Raw genomic sequence first — 17,789 nt, forward strand, 5'->3', positions numbered from 1 at the left:
CAAAAGACTTTAAGACTTTTTTCTTTAAGACATAACTGTTTTAAGTCAGTTATAAAATGTAGATTGGATATTGGTCTACTTTTGTACTTACAAGTAATACTCGACTACCCCTTGATTAAGTTGGTCATACTAATAGTAGCCTACTAAATTAACATTTATGTTTCATACAACTGGCCCAGGTGTTTTTTGTTAATTTTCATATCATAGTGTCAGTAGGCTACAGTCAGCTCGATGGGTTTTGTTCTCGTTTTGTCCTGTGATGGCGCTAAAGATCACGCCCGTCTGTCTGACATCACAGGAAGCTCTAAGGCAAATCTGATCTGATGAGGGCTGTGGCTTCTGGCTTTGCCATTAACTTGTTAAAAAAATAATTTAGACAGTTTGTTGCTTGAATTGTGCCTTTACGGGGATTTTCGTTATCTTCTCAAAGCTCGCTGAGGATGGCTGAGCCAAGTGGGAGATATCAGCAGGTGAGTGAGTCTTTAATTTTTAAAGCAGACCAGCGGCAAGCGCGTCCACGTCGGAGAGTATTTTCGTGAAACACCGAGGCTCTGACAGGATGCAGGCCGTAGTATTTTGAAATGAATAACACGATCATTTAAATGATTGTGGCATGACAACACATAGACTGCATAGATTTGTGAACATATTGTGTTTAACCAGTTTGTTATTTTAAAATAGTTGGTAATACTATAGTTTCTTGCTTACGTCAGAAGTTTTCATTCATGCCACATAATCCTCGTATCTCATTTACCATGCAATTAAATAAAATTAATGCAGGGAGGGTTAACGTTACTGCAAATTGGCTGATATTTATGTAACGTTAGTAGCCAAGTTGACAAAATATCTGGTAAGATTACTGATAATTTGCAGAGACCAATGTAATATAATATTCCACCACTACAGACATGATTGATCTTTATTTTTTGTTTTTATTAAGAAACAAACAAACTACTCAATGAAAATTTTTTTTCAAGGTTATTACAATGGCCTTTATGTGGTACTACGGTGCAGTCCTGGTATCAGATGGTAATACCTTGGTAACGTTAACGTTACTTTGATACTATAGAATGATTATCATATTCACACTTTGTCCAAGCTTCTTCAAAAACTACGTGCATCATGTTAAATCCGTGATTCTGGACATTTAACATGTCTCAAAAACCATGGCATTCCCATGTGACATGACCGCAAAACACTGTATTACCATGATGTCACTATGGTACATGGCTGGAAAACAATGTAACTATAATAATACCTTAGCTTAGCACATTTACCCCCGGTTTCACAGACTAGGTTTAAGTCTAGTTGCAGACTGACTAAAATGCATGAGCTGTTTAAAAAGGGGTCATATAATGGTACATGCACTTTTAAAAGTTGATTGTACTGAAATGTGTGTTGGCAGTGCCTGTACACAACCATCATATAATGATAAAAATCCATCCAGTGTTTTTGTTTTAATATGTTTTCCCCTGCCTCAAATTGAGTCGTTCGATTTTGTGACGTCAATAAAACGGACGCCCCTCCCATGATTGATAATTGACAGCAGCGATTTGGTCAATTGGTCAACTTCTCAGATAATTGACCAGATAGTCGACATAAATTTATAATAAACTGGAACACTTTATTGAACCTTTATACAAAATATTTACATGATATAACATCTAAAGCTCTAAATAAAAATGATCGTAATGTAAATCAATGAGTTTGTAGCCTATAGCAGACTACATACCAATCTTCAGTCACTCTATACCTCCCATATCTCCCAAATAATGTATTAAAGTGATAGTTCACCCTAAAAAAATAATTTCTGTCATCATTTACTCACCCTCATGCTCCAAAACTGGAACTTGTTTTTCTACTACGGAAGTCAATGGGTGCCATCGACTGTGTGGTTTCCAATATTCTTCAAAATATCTTATTTTGTGTTCAATGGAAGAAAGAGTCTCATACAGGTTTGGAAACATTTGAGGTTGAGTTAGTAATGACAACATTTTAATTTTTTAGATGAAATATCCCATTTAAGATATGTAAATACTTGTATTATTAAAAGCCCTTTCTGTGAAACCACACCCATGTATGGATGATCAAGTAAACCTAAGTTTCTTAAATGTCAATCTTGAAATATTACTAACAATATAAAGGTTATTCCTACATTACTTTATAAAAAATTATTAAATGTCACAGCAAAAAGACACATGAACCACAACCTGTCCTGAACCATTTTTAGAATAATGCTAAAAGGCATTTTACTTATTAAAAAGTTAAACTACCAATCGAATGACAGAAGGCAATACGATAGATTTCGTTCAACAGGTTTTTCTGCAGTTTTGATCATGTTAATAATTTAAAATTCATGTATCAAATTTGATACAGTAGGCTTTTTAGGGTTAATATTGTTATTAATGTTTCTACAAAAATGTTGTAATTTTAATCTGACGTGTTTTTATTATGGGACTGTTTATTTTATTACTTAGTGATTGCATTGTCCAGATTCCTTGAATGTTGTTTTATGTAATGAATGTTTCTGGTCATCATTAATGAAAGGCGGTTTGGTTGCCCAACCTTTACTTTATTTATGAAAGGCTGAAGGTGAACTCTTTCTTGGAACACATGTGAGTGTTAAGTGTATGGAAAGTCATGTGAGTTTCAGCTTCGGGTTACATTTGTCATGGTCTTTTTACGGTTTCAGGAAGTACTACAGAATAGTATACAGAACCCATTTATTTAGGCTTGACATGAACCAAAAACAATGATCTCATATTTTCATCTGCCTTTACACCATGATCGTGTTTACAGTGCAACCATATCACAATGAAACCGGGCAGGCAAAGTTTAGGATTTGTGCACCCAATGAACTGTCTCTTGTGTCTCCAGCTGCCCAATGAGGAGGATCCGGAGGAGGGGCCTCAGCTGGCCTGTGATGCTCCGCCCCCTTACAGCAGTATTGCAGCTGACAATGCAGGTATGCAACTTTTATAGGGCTCTATGAAATTGGTTTTATGTTGTCCCAAATTCAGCTTTATTTTTTCCCAACATGCATGTTTTCTGTTTTAATTTTCCAGGATTTCGTTTTAATGGTTGATTAAACTGATCGCTTTTGAAATTAGTAAAAATTGGGGGGTTGAGACTAGAGGCGACATTGTGTACGTTTTGTCAAAATGTAGGCCCACTGATTTAAGCCCTAATCGCACGGGATAAGTATTACCTGGTGACCTCTAGTCATTTGTAATAATTGCGGAGGTTGTCTGTGAATTTAATCCCGCGCGAATCGGCCATGTCTGTAATTTGTAACTTAAAAATTCCCCCGCAAATGACCTACCATATTTCGCCGAACACCGAGGTCCTGTGATAATATTAGTCCCGTGCGAATCAGCATCTCTGTGATTTGATGGGGTCGTATATAATTTTTTCGAGGTTTTTGTTTCCTGTGCGCTTTTTTGTCCATCTTTCGCAAAGAATGGAGGCTCGAGTGTTTTGATGGTGCTGGGTAATATCGCTATAGACCATACAACTATACAATTTGCAGAAAGAGAAAGCTGAAAACCATCAGTAGAGCAAAAAAAAAAAAAAAAAATGATTAGATGGAGATGGATGACATGTATAGCAGCATGCGATAAGGAACATTATAATATAGCATACAGCTAGACCTATAACAACAAGACATTTCAAAGCAATAGCCTATTGACATCATATCAGGGAGATAAGTCAGTAAATCCGAGTAAAACACAGGCTTTGCTTATCCCGTGCGAATGCGCCACACGAAATTCAGATGTGATGGGGTAATTTCTAAATCACACAAGGTTCCCAGATAATACTAATCCTCTGCGAATAGGGCTTTTGACTTTGAAAACCCCTGAATTAGATTATGACTTTTGAAGTGTTTCACATTTTGTCCCTATGCATTGACGTTCAGCCAATGGTCCATAGTCTGAGACTAGTTCAAATTTATATCATTTATTACAATTGTGTTGCTTTATATTATTGCCTTATACAATATTATTGCCTTTTGAATACTTTTCACAAATTCTGTATTGTGTTTTGATTTTTCTGGATTCTTTGGTTTATGATTTGACAAATTTATTGGGATGTCCCGATCAAGTTTTTTATGCCCCCAATCCGAGTTTTTACTATATCTTCCTTAGTACACACTTCAAGTACATTAAAGTTATTCAAATCAATCCAATGTATACAGGGATGTGCAGAGGGCTCAAATGTCTTATGGGTCATTTTGTTGAAATTGATACATCACATGAAAGCTGGATAAATAAGCTTTCCATTGATGTATGGTTTGTTAGGATAGGACAATATTTGGCCGAGATACAACTATTTGAAAATCTGGAATCTGAGGGTGCAGAAAAATTGAAACATTGAGAAAATCGCCTTTAAAGTTGTCTATTTATGTTCGCGATTGTGCTGCATTCACTCACAAAAATAAATGTTTTATACATTTACGGTAGGAAATTTACAAAATATCTTCATGGAACATGATCTTTACTTAATATCCTAATGATTTTTGGCATAAGAGAAAAATTTATAATTTTGACCCATACAATGTATTGTTGGCTATTCCCACAAATATACCCGTGCGACTTAAGACTGGTTTTGTGATCCAGGGTCACAAATGTAAAAAAAAATAAAAAAAATAAAAAGGAGCATGTAATTCCAATATACAGTAGTTATGTCTACAGGCCTATCAGTATAAAGATGTTGGTAGATATAAACAACATCTGTTATAATGGTAGATATTGTAAACAGACTGTAGGTTCACAATTATAAATATGGGACTACTGAATACAAACTTCTTGTATTTTATACGTACAATAAACAGAATAACAGCAACAAAAAGGGGGAAAAATGTGTAGATAAGGTTAGAGAGCATGAAGCTCAGTGTTAGAATGCCAGTCAGTCAAGTCTGAATAATAAATGAAAGTAAATAAATGACCTTTGAGTGATTACTTACAAAAGTATGCATCAAATATTCAAAACACAGAAACTCAAACGTCTTTTTGCCTGCATCCACTTTTGTCTCCTTAAAGGCTGGTTTTTACGGTTCGGTAGCTTATAGAAATGTAGTTCTGTTTTTTTTTTTAGCTTGTTTGCTGTACATCCAGCTTTTAGGCGTTGTTCTGTATTTTGTTAGAAGCAAGAAATGACAAGGAGGCAGCTACACGCAATACAAAGTCAACGGAGAGGGTTGGATCCCCCTAAATGTGCTCTGTTTCTATAACCGATCTGTAAAAAAATCGCCCAATACTGATTCTTAAGATAGGATCAGGACATCCCTAAATGTATTATCTAAAACAGTAAAAATCAAATGAATGCATAAAACTTTAACAATTTAATCAAATTAAAATCATCCGTTCATTTTTATTTTTTGGCAAACGGGTTTACTGTTTAAATTATTATTATTCTTGTTGTTGTTGTTACATTGTGAAGTACATTCTACTGCACAATAGTAATACTGTGCTGTGTAATAGTCATGTTAAACCAAATTTTTTATTTTTTTTCAGTGAAGACCTTTGACTTTCTGTGTGTATCTTAGATAGTTTATCACATGTAAAGGTGAACTGCTTGTGAAGTGAACACCTAGAGCAGCTCTGGAGATGAAGCTCATGTGTAGTGTTCTCATACAGTGAGATGGCAGATGCTGAAAACACCAGAAGCGTCACGTGTGCTTGAGTGTGTGGTTAATTCACACACAGAACATGGAGATTTTTTATTAGCAGTCTTTTTGAAGTTTAATATCCACAGACACTGGTCCGTATCGTGATTTGATTAAGGCCACGTCCACACGAAGCCAGAGCTTTCCCTATCCGATCTTTTTTTTCCTCGTTCTAAAAAAAAATTCCGTAAACACGACGTCGTCTCAAGAAATATCTGCTTACACATGAAACCACTGAAACAGACTCAAACCGATGTAGTATACATGCCAGACCAGTATGAGGCGCTGTATTTCTGACACAGATACACTAAATACAGAGAAGAAGACTTGCGCATAAATCTTTCGCGCCGTATACAATAACATACAGTATGTAATATTAGGCACAGTAGATTCTTTTCTTTTTTACCAAGAACTTTATTGAACAATATGAAAAACCATAAATGGCCTGGTCATCCCTGCCACAAAATAGGGATGAGTCTCGATATTCGATTAGTTAGCTAAAGCATAAAGCTTGCCACAAAGAACCGGCAAATAGCCTAATCATTATGAATCTGTCAAATATAGCAAGGAGACATTTTAATTGTTTATTAATAAACTAGTGTTTTCTGTGACGATGCTGACTCGCCACCTTCACAGTATTGTGAAGGTGCCTATAAAGAGAAATGTGCACTTCATATGGATTATTAGAGTTGTCTTTCTCTTTTCGTTTTGAATTGTTTTGTTTAAAAGTAGACATTTCAAGCTTAGATATATTTCTGAGTTTCTGTTCATTTATGAGACCAGCTCCAGTTCACGTGCGATGCAAGTTATATCGCGTCGGCGCCTCCGTGTCCTGATTATAGGCTATTGTCTGCTATATTTGCTTCTTATTTATTAAATCCAGGCAATTGGTTGATGAAACATTGATTAAAATTAAGATACAATTTATACAAAATGAAATTCACTTTAAAGAAAGGCTTTATACAAAACAAACCTTAATGAAGTGGTCAAAATAATGTCTCAATATTGCGCATCTTATGATTAGGCTACTCATACTGGCTGATAGGCTGATCACTTTTCATATAATCAACATATATGAAATGGAAAAAAATAACAATATTTAAACATAAATATGAAACCAACTTTTCTTTAATGGCTATAACATGTAGGCCTACAGTACAGAAAAAATGTACTGTACCGGTGAGCATGAGGGGGGCAGATGTGCGTTTTTTTTAAATAATAATAAAATAATTCCCAGCGATCGTCGAATATTATGTTTGCTTGAAATGCCCATCCCTACAAAATATGAAATGTCTTAATCAGACAAAATACAAGCATCATAGCATAAGAAAGAAATATAAATAAATTAAGAAGTAAAATAAAGAAATAAAATAAAAATACATTAAAGTAGGCCTAAATAATAAATAAAGAAATAAAAGAGGCTCAGTAGCTTCTGAAGCATGAACTCAAGCAAGTAGTCGCAGTTGCTGTTAGACTACTGATTTAGCGTGTCTGACTAGTCGACACGTGGGGTGATGACATCATCGTTTCACAAAATATACGGATTGGCCGTACACACGAAAACACAAAGGTGTCGTTTTCAGATTTATCCGCCCTGGGACCCGGTTTCAAAAAATAGCGGTTTCAGTCTCCCAAAACGCCGGATCCGTCTGGACGAAACGTCGATCCGATAAAAAATGTGTACATATACAGCTAAACGCGTCTCTGTGTGGACAGGGCCTAAGTGTACAGCCCTTTTTTCATACAAAAAATCTGCATGGTGGAAATCATAGTGCCCTAATTAATGGATCCCTATAAACTTACGGCAATGCTTTTTCATCACATTATGCAATAGCATATGTGTAAGTAATCACTATTCATATTCTTTCCCACTTCTCAGCATATTTTGATTACAAAGACGATGCAGCATTTCCCAAGCCCCCATCTTACAATGTAGCCACCTCACTTCCATCGTACGATGAGGCTGAGAGATCCAAAGCAGAGGTTACCGTCCCACTGGTGTCAGGTCGAGTAAGTACCACAAATCTCACTCATGAATCCAACAAATGTCCTTAACAACATCACCACAGGAAATACTGTTTTAAAGTGATGTGGTTTCCCCTGTTCATTGCTCTGTTTCTCTGCCACACACTGCTTGCGTACAGCACAGGGAACGTCTGGACACACTCGATGATGTAACTCGCTGTGCGCTGGAGGTACAGTAACAGAGTGTGTGAGATTGTAAACTGTGATGGTGCAGGTGACGTCCATGGAAGACCCCAGGGCTTGAACCTCGCTGCATGTCTTGATTAGAAAGAGACATATATATGTATTTTTGGAATGTGATATATAATTTGCTGTGCAGAAGAACAACAGTAATAACAGCAGACTTTGCGTATTTGATCAAATTATTAGCATTAGCCGTGAAATGTTGCCCCTGGAGAGTTGGATTTTAGACGCAATGATTCTATAGAGCAAGTGCTATAAAGTATATTAAACATTTATTTCTGGAGGGATTTTACTGTTTGAATTTCTAATTCTACTAAATTATTTAATAATTTGGCACAATAACCTTCAAAAAACTTGTATATATGACATTGTTTTTTATTGCCTGAACAAATCTGTCTGTCTGTCTATATATATATATATATATATTTGTCTGTCTCTCTCTCTCTCTATATATATATATATATGTGTATATATATATATATATATATATATATATACACTGCTCAAAAAATAAAGGGAACACTTAAACAACACAATGTAGCTCCAAGTCAATCACACTTCTGTGAAATCAAACTGTCCACTTAGGAAGCAACACTGATTGACAGTCAATTTCACATGCTTTTGTGCAAATGGAATAAACAACTGGTGGAAATTATAGGCAAAATATAGGCAATTAGCAAGACACCCCCAATAAAGGAGTGGTTCTGCAGGTGGTGACCACTGACCACTTCTCAGTTCCTATGCTTCCTGGCTGATGTTCTGGTCACTTTTGAATGCTGGCGGTGCTTTCATTCTAGTGGTAGCATGAGACGGAGTCTACAACCCACACAAGTGGCTCAGGTAGTGCAGCTCATCCAGGATGGCACATCAATGCGAGCTGTGGTAAGAAGGTTTGCTGTGTCTGTCAGCGTAGTGCCCAGAGCATGGAGGCGCTACCAGGAGACAGGCCAGTACATCAGGAGTAGTGGAGGAGGCTGTTGGAGGGCAACAACCCAGCAGCAGGACCGCTACCACCGCCTTTGTGCAAGGAGGAGCACTGCAAAATGACCTCCAGAAGGCCACAAATGTGCATGTGTCTGCTCTAACGGTCAGAAATAGACTCCATGAGGGTGGTATGAGGGCCCGACGTCCACAGGTGGGGGTTGTGCTTACAGCCCAACACAGTGCAGGACGTTTGGCATTTGCCAGAGAACATCAAGATTGGCAAATTCGCCACTGGCGCCCTGTGCTCTTCACAGATGAAAGCAGGTTCACACTGAGCACATGTGACAGACGTGTCAGAGTCTGGAGACGCCATGGAGAACGTTCTGCTGCCTGCAACATCCTCCAGCATGACCAGTTTGGCGGTGAGTCGGTAATGGTGTGGGGTGACATTTCTTTGGGGGGCGACACAGCCCTCCATGTGCTCGCCAGAGGTAGCCTGACTGCCATTATGTACCGAGATGAGATCCCCCTTGTGAGACCATATGCTGGTGCGGTTGGCCCTGGGTTCCTCCTAATGCAAGACAATGCTAGACCTCATGTGGCTGGAGTGTGTCAGCAGTTCCTGCAAGAGGAAGGCATTGATGCTATGGACTGGCCCACCCGTTCCCCAGACCTGAATCCAATTGAGCACATCTGGGACGTCATGTCTCGCTCCATCCACCAACGCCACGTTGCACCACAGACTGTCCAGGAGTTGGCGGATGCTTTAGTCCTGGGAGGAGATCCCTCAGGAGACCATCCGCCACCTCATCAGGAGCATGCCCAGGCGTTGTAGGGAGGTCTAACAGGCACGTGGAGGCCACACACACTACTGAGCCTCATTTTGACTTGTTTTAAGGACATTACATCAAAATTGGATCAGCCCTATAGTGTGGTTTTCCACTTTAATTTTTAGTGTGACTCCAAATCCAGACCTCCATGGGTTGATAAATTTGAATTCCATTGATAATTTGTATGTGATTTTGTTGTCAGCGCATTCAACTATGTAAAGAAAAAAAGTATTTAATAAGATTATTTCATTCATTCAGATCTAGGATGTGTTATTGTAGTGTTCCCTTTATTTTTGTGAGCAGTGTGTATATGTATATATATATATATATATACATATATATCTCTGTCTGTCTGTGGGGAAAATGTCACCATTATCCCAAATTAATCCTACATATATTTTAAGAATTCATTGTACTATTAACCCTTGTGCGTCCTTATGGACATTTTTGTGTTTTTCAGTTTTTTTTTATCACTTTTGTTAATGCTAACTGCATAAAATTTGGGACAGGTGTGCATTTTTGTTGGAATTTTACTATTTCACCGCCATTTTCTTTAAAAAATTCTATTTTGCACTAGGTACACAATATATTTCCTCTCAGTGCCTTTTGGACAAAAAAGTCTGCATTGAAACCCATTAAAACTGCAATTTTTAATCCCAGGGCCATTTAACTATAAAATGATTCAATCTTTAAGAGGCTTTCATTCTTTTGGCAAGGCCTCAATTACAATTTTTACCAGATGGTGCCATTTTTTCAGGTTTGGCCTATAAAGCAATAACTCGCTTTATTCCTGTTTTCTGCTTCGGCATATTATAGAGCCAATTGGGTAAATTATGCAACGATAATTGTGTGGATGTGTTGGTAAGGATGTCAGAGTGTGATTGGTATGTGTGTTATAAAAAAATGTGTGTGTGTGTTTTAAATATTGAGAGAGAAAAACTCAACTGCAAATAACAAATCCAATCACTGTGTGCACCAGTGGAGTTTTGCTGGCACCCAATGGTGGGGGAAATCTGTTACTGCACCATGATTTTCAACTTGTTTCATAAAATATATATTTTATATAAAATAATGTTCATAAATAATTTTCGTAAACTTAAACCTATATAACTTTTGTTTGGATTTACTTAGGTATTTTTTTTTTTTTACTTCAGCAATAATCTGCCAAGGGTCTTCTTTAAAATTCCAAACTCTTCAAACTTAAGTCTGTGCTCCCAAGCTTCAAATTTGTATGACAGTTTTTTGTCCTCTATGGGCCTATGTGTAACTTTTGTTAATTGATGCACAAGGGTTAAAACATACTGTAACTGTGAAAACATATCGCCTCGTTTAGATAATGTTTTGAAGCCTTGCTTGAATTAACAAGCTCAGTGCTTCTTATGCTTTAGCTCTTAAAGAGCCGTCACATTGACCTTTGTGCGGTGAAATTGTCATCTCAGTCATGATCTGGAATTTCCAGACGCATGCTCACTCCACATCCTCTGCTATTTTTGCTGATCCGTTTTTGTTCATAGAAATGCGTTATTTGCTGCTGAAAAGTGACGTGACTGGCGGTTGTTTTCTGTGCATATTGCGCAGATAGGATTATTTAATAATCAATTTTGTTGTTTTTTACTTTCATTATCAAATAATTTGTATCTATTAGTTGTTGCACCCCTAGATTTTGAGTACAAAAGTGAGGAGCAAACACCATACATTTTGCTGCCTCCTGTGTACCCATTACCTCGCATCGGGAGCAAACGTGCCACTGACCCATTAAATACAGTGTGAACAGAATCCATACGAGGCAGAGGAAGGAGTGAGCAATCAAACTCTGGTTTTGATCAAGCAATCAAACAAGTTTGAAAGCACCATTAAGGCAAAGTTCTTTTTCAGTTTTTGCTTGGGGGGGTAAAAAAAAGTTTGCAATGGTATACTGTTAAGCCCCGTTCACACCGCCAGTGACTTTGTCGCTGTATGTCGCTAGGCTCTGTACTGTGAAGTCGCTTGTGGGCGTTCGTAGCGCTGTCGTTCTAATGTTATTGGTAGACTGCATGTCTGGCTGTCTATACAAAATAACATCACAACTCGTATATACAACTATATAATTTTAATTTGACTTGGAATTAGGCTCAAATTTGACAAATAATCAATTTTCTTGTCCCTAATAAGTCAACATAATGCAGGGGAAACTGTAAAATGAACTGCAGCAGTACTAAACTTGAATCATAAAATTACACCACTCGAACTATAAATGTATGAATTAAACTCACTGAGGCTGTCGACAGTTTCTTTTCCATGCATCATTTTATTATATCCATATATGTGGTTACAGTCAAATCATATAAAACAGTGAAATCGTCCTCGAACTCTTCTGTCTTCCCTGAATTTCTCAACTTTTGTCGCTTGACTCGCCCACATTCTGTCGCCAACAGTCAATGTCGCTCGTGTCCCCCGGAAGTCGCCAGCGCTCCATTGAAATGAATGGGATCATGTCGCTTTGTCGCTGCGTGTCACTGGCGGCGTGAACGGGGCTTTAGCGATCATACTGACGCTGCTTGGAGTAGCGTATGAATGAATTTGTAAATGTTCTGCACGCTTTTCTCTTGATGATAAAATAAACAGAACAAAAATAACAGCGGAGGAAACATCAGATAAGAAAGCATCTGTTCTTAGCGATGTGGATTATGTTTACTCGAGCTCTGCAATTTGGCTCATTTATACCACTTTAAACAATATTGCTTTAACGCATGCAGCTTGACAGTATTAAACATGAAAAACTCATGAACAATCGTATTACTTTTTATACTGAAATTTGAACTTCAATTTCTACTATAAAGCAGCACTCGTCTGGTGTCCATGTTTTTACTCGTGGACGTCTGACTTTGACGGACTGAACCAAAAATGTCCATGTCAGAGAAGGCGGAGCCTCAGAGCTACACCAACCTATTATGTAATCGTGATGGACCAATGGTAGGACGAAGGTGTTTACAAGCAGCCAGACCGAACTTTTCCAGAAAGTTGGCTTTGTCAAGCTGTTTTGAATTCTTGAATCAAACTCCACGCCAAATCGTTCTTCAATTTGGCTTGAAGTATGTCCGGGCCTTTAAGCTACATTTCAACCAAGTTTGCTCTTAAAGTGTTGCTTTAGCGTCACCTATTTATATGTGCGTCTGTGGTTTTTGTTTCTGTGAATTTTATGCACTGCATCCAGTCACGTTTCTTTTCTTGCAATATGAAATGCTCTGTTTTCTCATTTAAACGATCACTTGATTTGTCCCAGTGTGTTTCTTTCTCTGTTGATATACATCCATGTGTTTGTGTTTTCCTCCAGGATGATGACTTTGTGGCCAGAGATGACTTTGAGGACGCGGACCAGCTGCGGATAGGCAACGACGGCATTTTCATGTTGACGTTTTTCAGTAAGTGTTTTCAGCGATGTAGGATTCAGAAACTGTTTTTGCACTTTCTCTTTGTTCTTTTATTCTCTTTATGATAATTGGGAGTTTCCAAACAGAAGTTAAAGGAATAGTTCACTTCAGAATGAAAATTCTGTCACCATTTACTCATCCTCAAGTTGTTTCAAACCTGTATGAATTTCTTTCTTCTGCTGAACACAAAAGAAGATATTTTGGAGAATGTGGGTAATCAAACAGTTGATGGACCCCATTGATTTCCATAGTTGGAAAAAAAATTCTATGGAAGTCAATGGGTTACATCAACTGGTTATTATGGTAATGAGGGTCATGTTGATTTTTTTTGTTGATTTTTTTCTCTGAATGTGATGATAGTACAGGAAAAGGAATTGCTAGAATAAACAAAAAAGAAAAGAAAACAAATCTAATATAATTGAATATATATTATTTTTCCTCAGTGGCTTTCCTCTTCAACTGGATTGGCTTCTTTCTATCATTCTGCCTTACAACTTCAGCAGCCGGGCGTTATGGTGCCATATCTGGGTTTGGTCTGTCACTCATCAAATGGATCCTCATCGTACGGGTATGCCACCACCTAGACAACTGCAGCTAATTTTACACATTTCGTTTTATTTAGTATATCTATTGGTTAACCATTTAGGCGTGGCTGGGTTTGTGAGAACATTACAGAAATACATTACACCGCATTATGATCTGACTGAATGAGATAAACAGGCTGTGATTTATTGTAATGCGTTTTCTTGACATTACAAACCTGAACATGATTGGTCTTCTGATTCTCACTCTTCCTCTCTCTTTGCTTTCTCAGTTTTCCACGTATTTCCCTGGTTACTTTGATGGACAGTACTGGCTGTGGTGGGTGTTTCTGGTGCTTGGTAAGTATAAGGGCACTAAACACAACTACGTTTTTGCTGCTTTCCAATCGAAAGACATTGAATGATATCAGTTGATTTTCTTGTTGATCTAAAATGTTTGGGTTGTAAAACAGGCTTAAGTTGTGTTTCCATAAATACCAAAACTTAGTTTGAGTTAAGAAATTGTACATTGTTGGGCTAATTAAAAGGAGAGACGCAAGCGCTGATATGAGTTTCCATGACCTACAGGCTTCCTGCTCTTCCTCAGAGGCTTTATCAACTACGCAAAGATCCGAAAAATGTCAGACTCCTTTTCTACTCTTCCACGGACCAGAATTCTCTTCATCTAGGTTAATTTTTGTCAGCCTGTTTTATGAAGGCAACTTGTCTTAATTGTCTTGGGATTTACCTTCAATTGTTCATTTTGGTTATTATTGTGTTATTACATTTTAAAGACATGAAATCAAAATGTGTGTGTGTGTGTGTGTGTGTGTGTGTGTGTGTGTGTGTGTGTGTGTGTGTGTGTGTGTGTGTGTGTGTGTGTGTGTGTGTGTGTGTGTGTGAGAGAGAGAGATAATAGAAAATGTATGTGATAATTAAAAGCCCTTTTTCCTATGCTTTTATGAACAACTTTTTTCAGGATCTAATGAATTCCTGATTCATTTTTTTCCCCCTTATATAATAATTGTGTGTGTATATATATATTTGTGCTGTCAAATTGTGATATATACTGTACGCACAAACAAATTTATACATATACACACATTATGTAAACAAAAACTAGCATGTTAGATGCAATTAATCATGATTAATCAATTGATTTGACAACACAAATATATATACATATATTATTAAGTTTCATAAGTTGAAAATAATGACTGGCCAGTCAAGTAAACACATACTGATATATACATTTGTTTAATCTACTCTAGTCACTTGCTGGAAATGAAACCACATGTATGGGCCTGTGTTGAGCCATTGACCCGGCGGGGAAAATATCTTTACAAAAAAACACTTCCTTCTGTAATCTACCCATCTGAATGAAGACTGGATTCCAGAGCGATGGAGGAAGAACTTTTATTTTCCACCCTCTGCTTCTGAAAATACTGTCTGTGTGTCAGATTGCAAGATACTCTTTTTACGTTTCTAGATGTAAAGTAGTGGATGCTAACAGCTTTGTACCCGTTCTGAAATCATTTGTGGTTTGATGTTGAGTCCTATTTTCTATTTTCAGTCTGAAATGTATGAGATATTGTCTGTAGTAAAGGCATGTGCTATGCTCCCTGTTAACCAGTAGGGGGAAGTCTTGCTTTTATATTTCAGTCTTTTTTCTTTTCTTTTTTTCATTCAGTCACGTTTGACAAGACAGCAACCAGTCACTGCTGGTCACCATTCATGAAGAGCTTTTCTCTTTGTGAATGGCAGTGTGAAATGAATTGAATCTAAAACAGTCAATGCTTTTCTTTTCTTCCGTTCTCTTTACTGTTTCTCTTTCTCTCAGCCTCCCTACATGACATGAAATTAAAGTTACTGTTTTTAAGTTTACACTTTTAATGTGGTTTAGACAGCCAATAAAACATATGTAGTTGTTTGAAATGGCTTGTTAAGATCCAGAAGGCATATGAATAGCATCTTGCATCAGCAAATGCAAATTGTTTTCACACTGAACATTTGGCGTCCACAAAGGGGCTCTTAGAGCACCATGTTTGACTACTTGCAACTTTGAAAAGAAAAAAAAACCCCTGCTATTATCTGTGTTGCAAGCAGTCAAACCTTTTTCCTTTTATACTATGGCATTGCAGATTTTTCCTTTGAATATACATTTAGCCGGATGCCTCTCCCCCGTGTGCAGTGGCCATGATAGGGGCCCGTTTGATCTCTCTGTCTAATCATGCATGATTCTGCTTTGGCTTGTCTGCTCTTGTCACCTTGGGTCTCGTCCATGACACAGGAAGTTACTCTTTTGTGCTCTCTTTTCCATACAGCTTTGCGGTCACCCTTCAAATTCCAGTGGATATGCACATGTATTTGCTTGTAAATAAGATACTGCTATTAAATGTGTCTGGTCAAAGTTTAGTGGTAATGTTTTTGGTGCATCTTTGTCATAGTTTTGATGTATATCCATGAGAAATATGAGTTAACTTTTACAGTCAGCTTTTATGCACTTAAATGCATAACTTATAACTTATTAATAAAAGTTATTAAAAACTTGATACCATACACACATGCAAACACACACACAAAGGTTGAATTTAATAACCCACCATTTGTGAATCAGTAATTATAATTAAATGAAAATGTCTACACAATACTTAAAGTAAAATATAATTAGTAGTACTTATTTACTCTCTTGCTTGACTTTTTAGACTGTTTCAAACTGTGGTTAAAAGTAGTATAAAACCATATGAAACAAACAAAAAATATCCTAACATCTGGCACCTCTATTCTAAACTAGATTTTAAAATGATTTTTAATTTAGTTTTTCTTTGCACTATATTATTTGTCATTGACCATTTTCTAACAGCAAAAGCCTTTGCAAACTTTGGAAAGAATGATCTGTTACCAAAGGTTTGTTTTCAGCTGTTAGCCTGAGTTGCTGAACATATAAAACTAGTCTGACCTGATTTCCTTGGTCGGATGTAGAGGGAAAGTATTCATGTCAACAAGGGCAAATTTCTGTTGTGGTTGCAGCTGGAGACTATTGACAGGCAATATATCATGTCAGTGAAATGAAAGTAATGAATCATGTGGAATGTAGAACATAAACAGCTGGTTTTGAATACAGTGATATTTTTTGTGGCTTGCGCATCGGTGATATTTGCAGATGCCCGTCTAATAGCTCATGAATGCAGTATGAGTATGTGAGTGTGGGTTTGAGGAGCAGGCACAGGCTGTCTCCTGTTATTGCCTGTTTGTGCCGTCCATTTGAGGTGTGAAGCCAACACTTCTCATTCCTCCTTCTGGTGTGACTTCCTGGGGGAAGCGCATCGCATTTAATAACCTAACACTCTCCTACCACTGACAATCATCTCTGCAAACACAAACACGCTCATGCTCTGGGGTCCTAAATATATCCCAGGATAGCTTTCCAAGAAGGTGACCAGAGTCCCATTTGAATTTGAATTTGGAGGGAGGTGTTTGCAGGGACTAACAGATGACTGTGTTTGCAAAAATTAAAGTTGTCATGGCAATAATTTATTATTATTATTATTATTATTATTTGGCCTGAAAATGCACTCCAAAAAATAAAGGTTCCAAAAGGGGTGTTTCGCAGTGATGCCATATAAGAACAATTTTGTGTTCCCTAAAACCACCTTTCAGTGAACCCTTAAAGGCAGGGCAGGTGATTTTCTCCAGAAACATTTTTGTTATGCTGGTTGAAAGTCTGTGCACATCCTGATAGCAATCACTGAGTGAAGTTGTCTAAATGTATTTATATGTATATATCTTGCCTATGGAAGGTGTAGGGCCATACAATGTTTGTCTAATCATTGCATTAGTTCCGAATGCAACGATATGATGTCCTACCTGCCTGTCAGTGTACAGTTGTAATCGAAATTATTCAACCCCTATTGCATCAGGTTTATTGGCAAACTCTACAGACTTTCAGCTGTTTGCAATGAATACATCAAACAAAAGTAATTGAAATAGCTCAACACAACAAAAGTTTTTATGTGGTTTCCCCAAATTCAACTGAAAATGCAACTTTTAATGTCTTCTGCAGTCTCAGAATTATTCAACCCCTTCATGGCAAGCATCTTTAGTACTTAGTAGAACAGCCTTTTGCTGTTATGACCTGCTGAAAACAAGATGTATAACCAGACACCAGCTTCTGGCAGCGTTTCTGAGGAATCTTAGCCCATTCCTCATGAGCAATGGCCTCCAGGTCAGT

General features: G+C 37.4%; 1 protein-coding gene across 2 annotated transcripts; it reads left to right on the forward strand.

Moving 5' to 3' along the window:
• The first annotated feature begins 270 nt into the window (after window positions 1-270).
• ndfip1l (Nedd4 family interacting protein 1, like) lies at window positions 271-15,968 on the forward strand. Of its 2 annotated transcripts, XM_077197420.1 has the most exons (9): window positions 271-470; window positions 2,878-2,965; window positions 7,545-7,675; window positions 7,810-7,860; window positions 12,941-13,028; window positions 13,481-13,605; window positions 13,852-13,918; window positions 14,147-14,247; window positions 14,830-15,968. In XM_077197420.1, the coding sequence occupies exons 1-8, from the start codon at window positions 441-443 to the stop codon at window positions 14,245-14,247; spliced, it is 681 nt and encodes a 226-aa protein (XP_077053535.1). In that variant the 5' UTR covers window positions 271-440; the 3' UTR covers window positions 14,830-15,968. The 2 variants fall into 2 exon arrangements, with proteins under 2 accessions (XP_077053535.1, XP_077053536.1); XM_077197421.1 differs by lacking the exon at window positions 7,810-7,860.
• Window positions 15,969-17,789: the final 1,821 nt, after the last annotated feature.

The sequence above is a fragment of the Siphateles boraxobius genome, unplaced genomic scaffold (assembly GCF_051911475.1).
Source record: "Siphateles boraxobius isolate OS27281-9 unplaced genomic scaffold, OSU_SipBor_1 11, whole genome shotgun sequence".
Classification (NCBI taxonomy): Eukaryota; Metazoa; Chordata; class Actinopteri; order Cypriniformes; family Leuciscidae; genus Siphateles; species Siphateles boraxobius.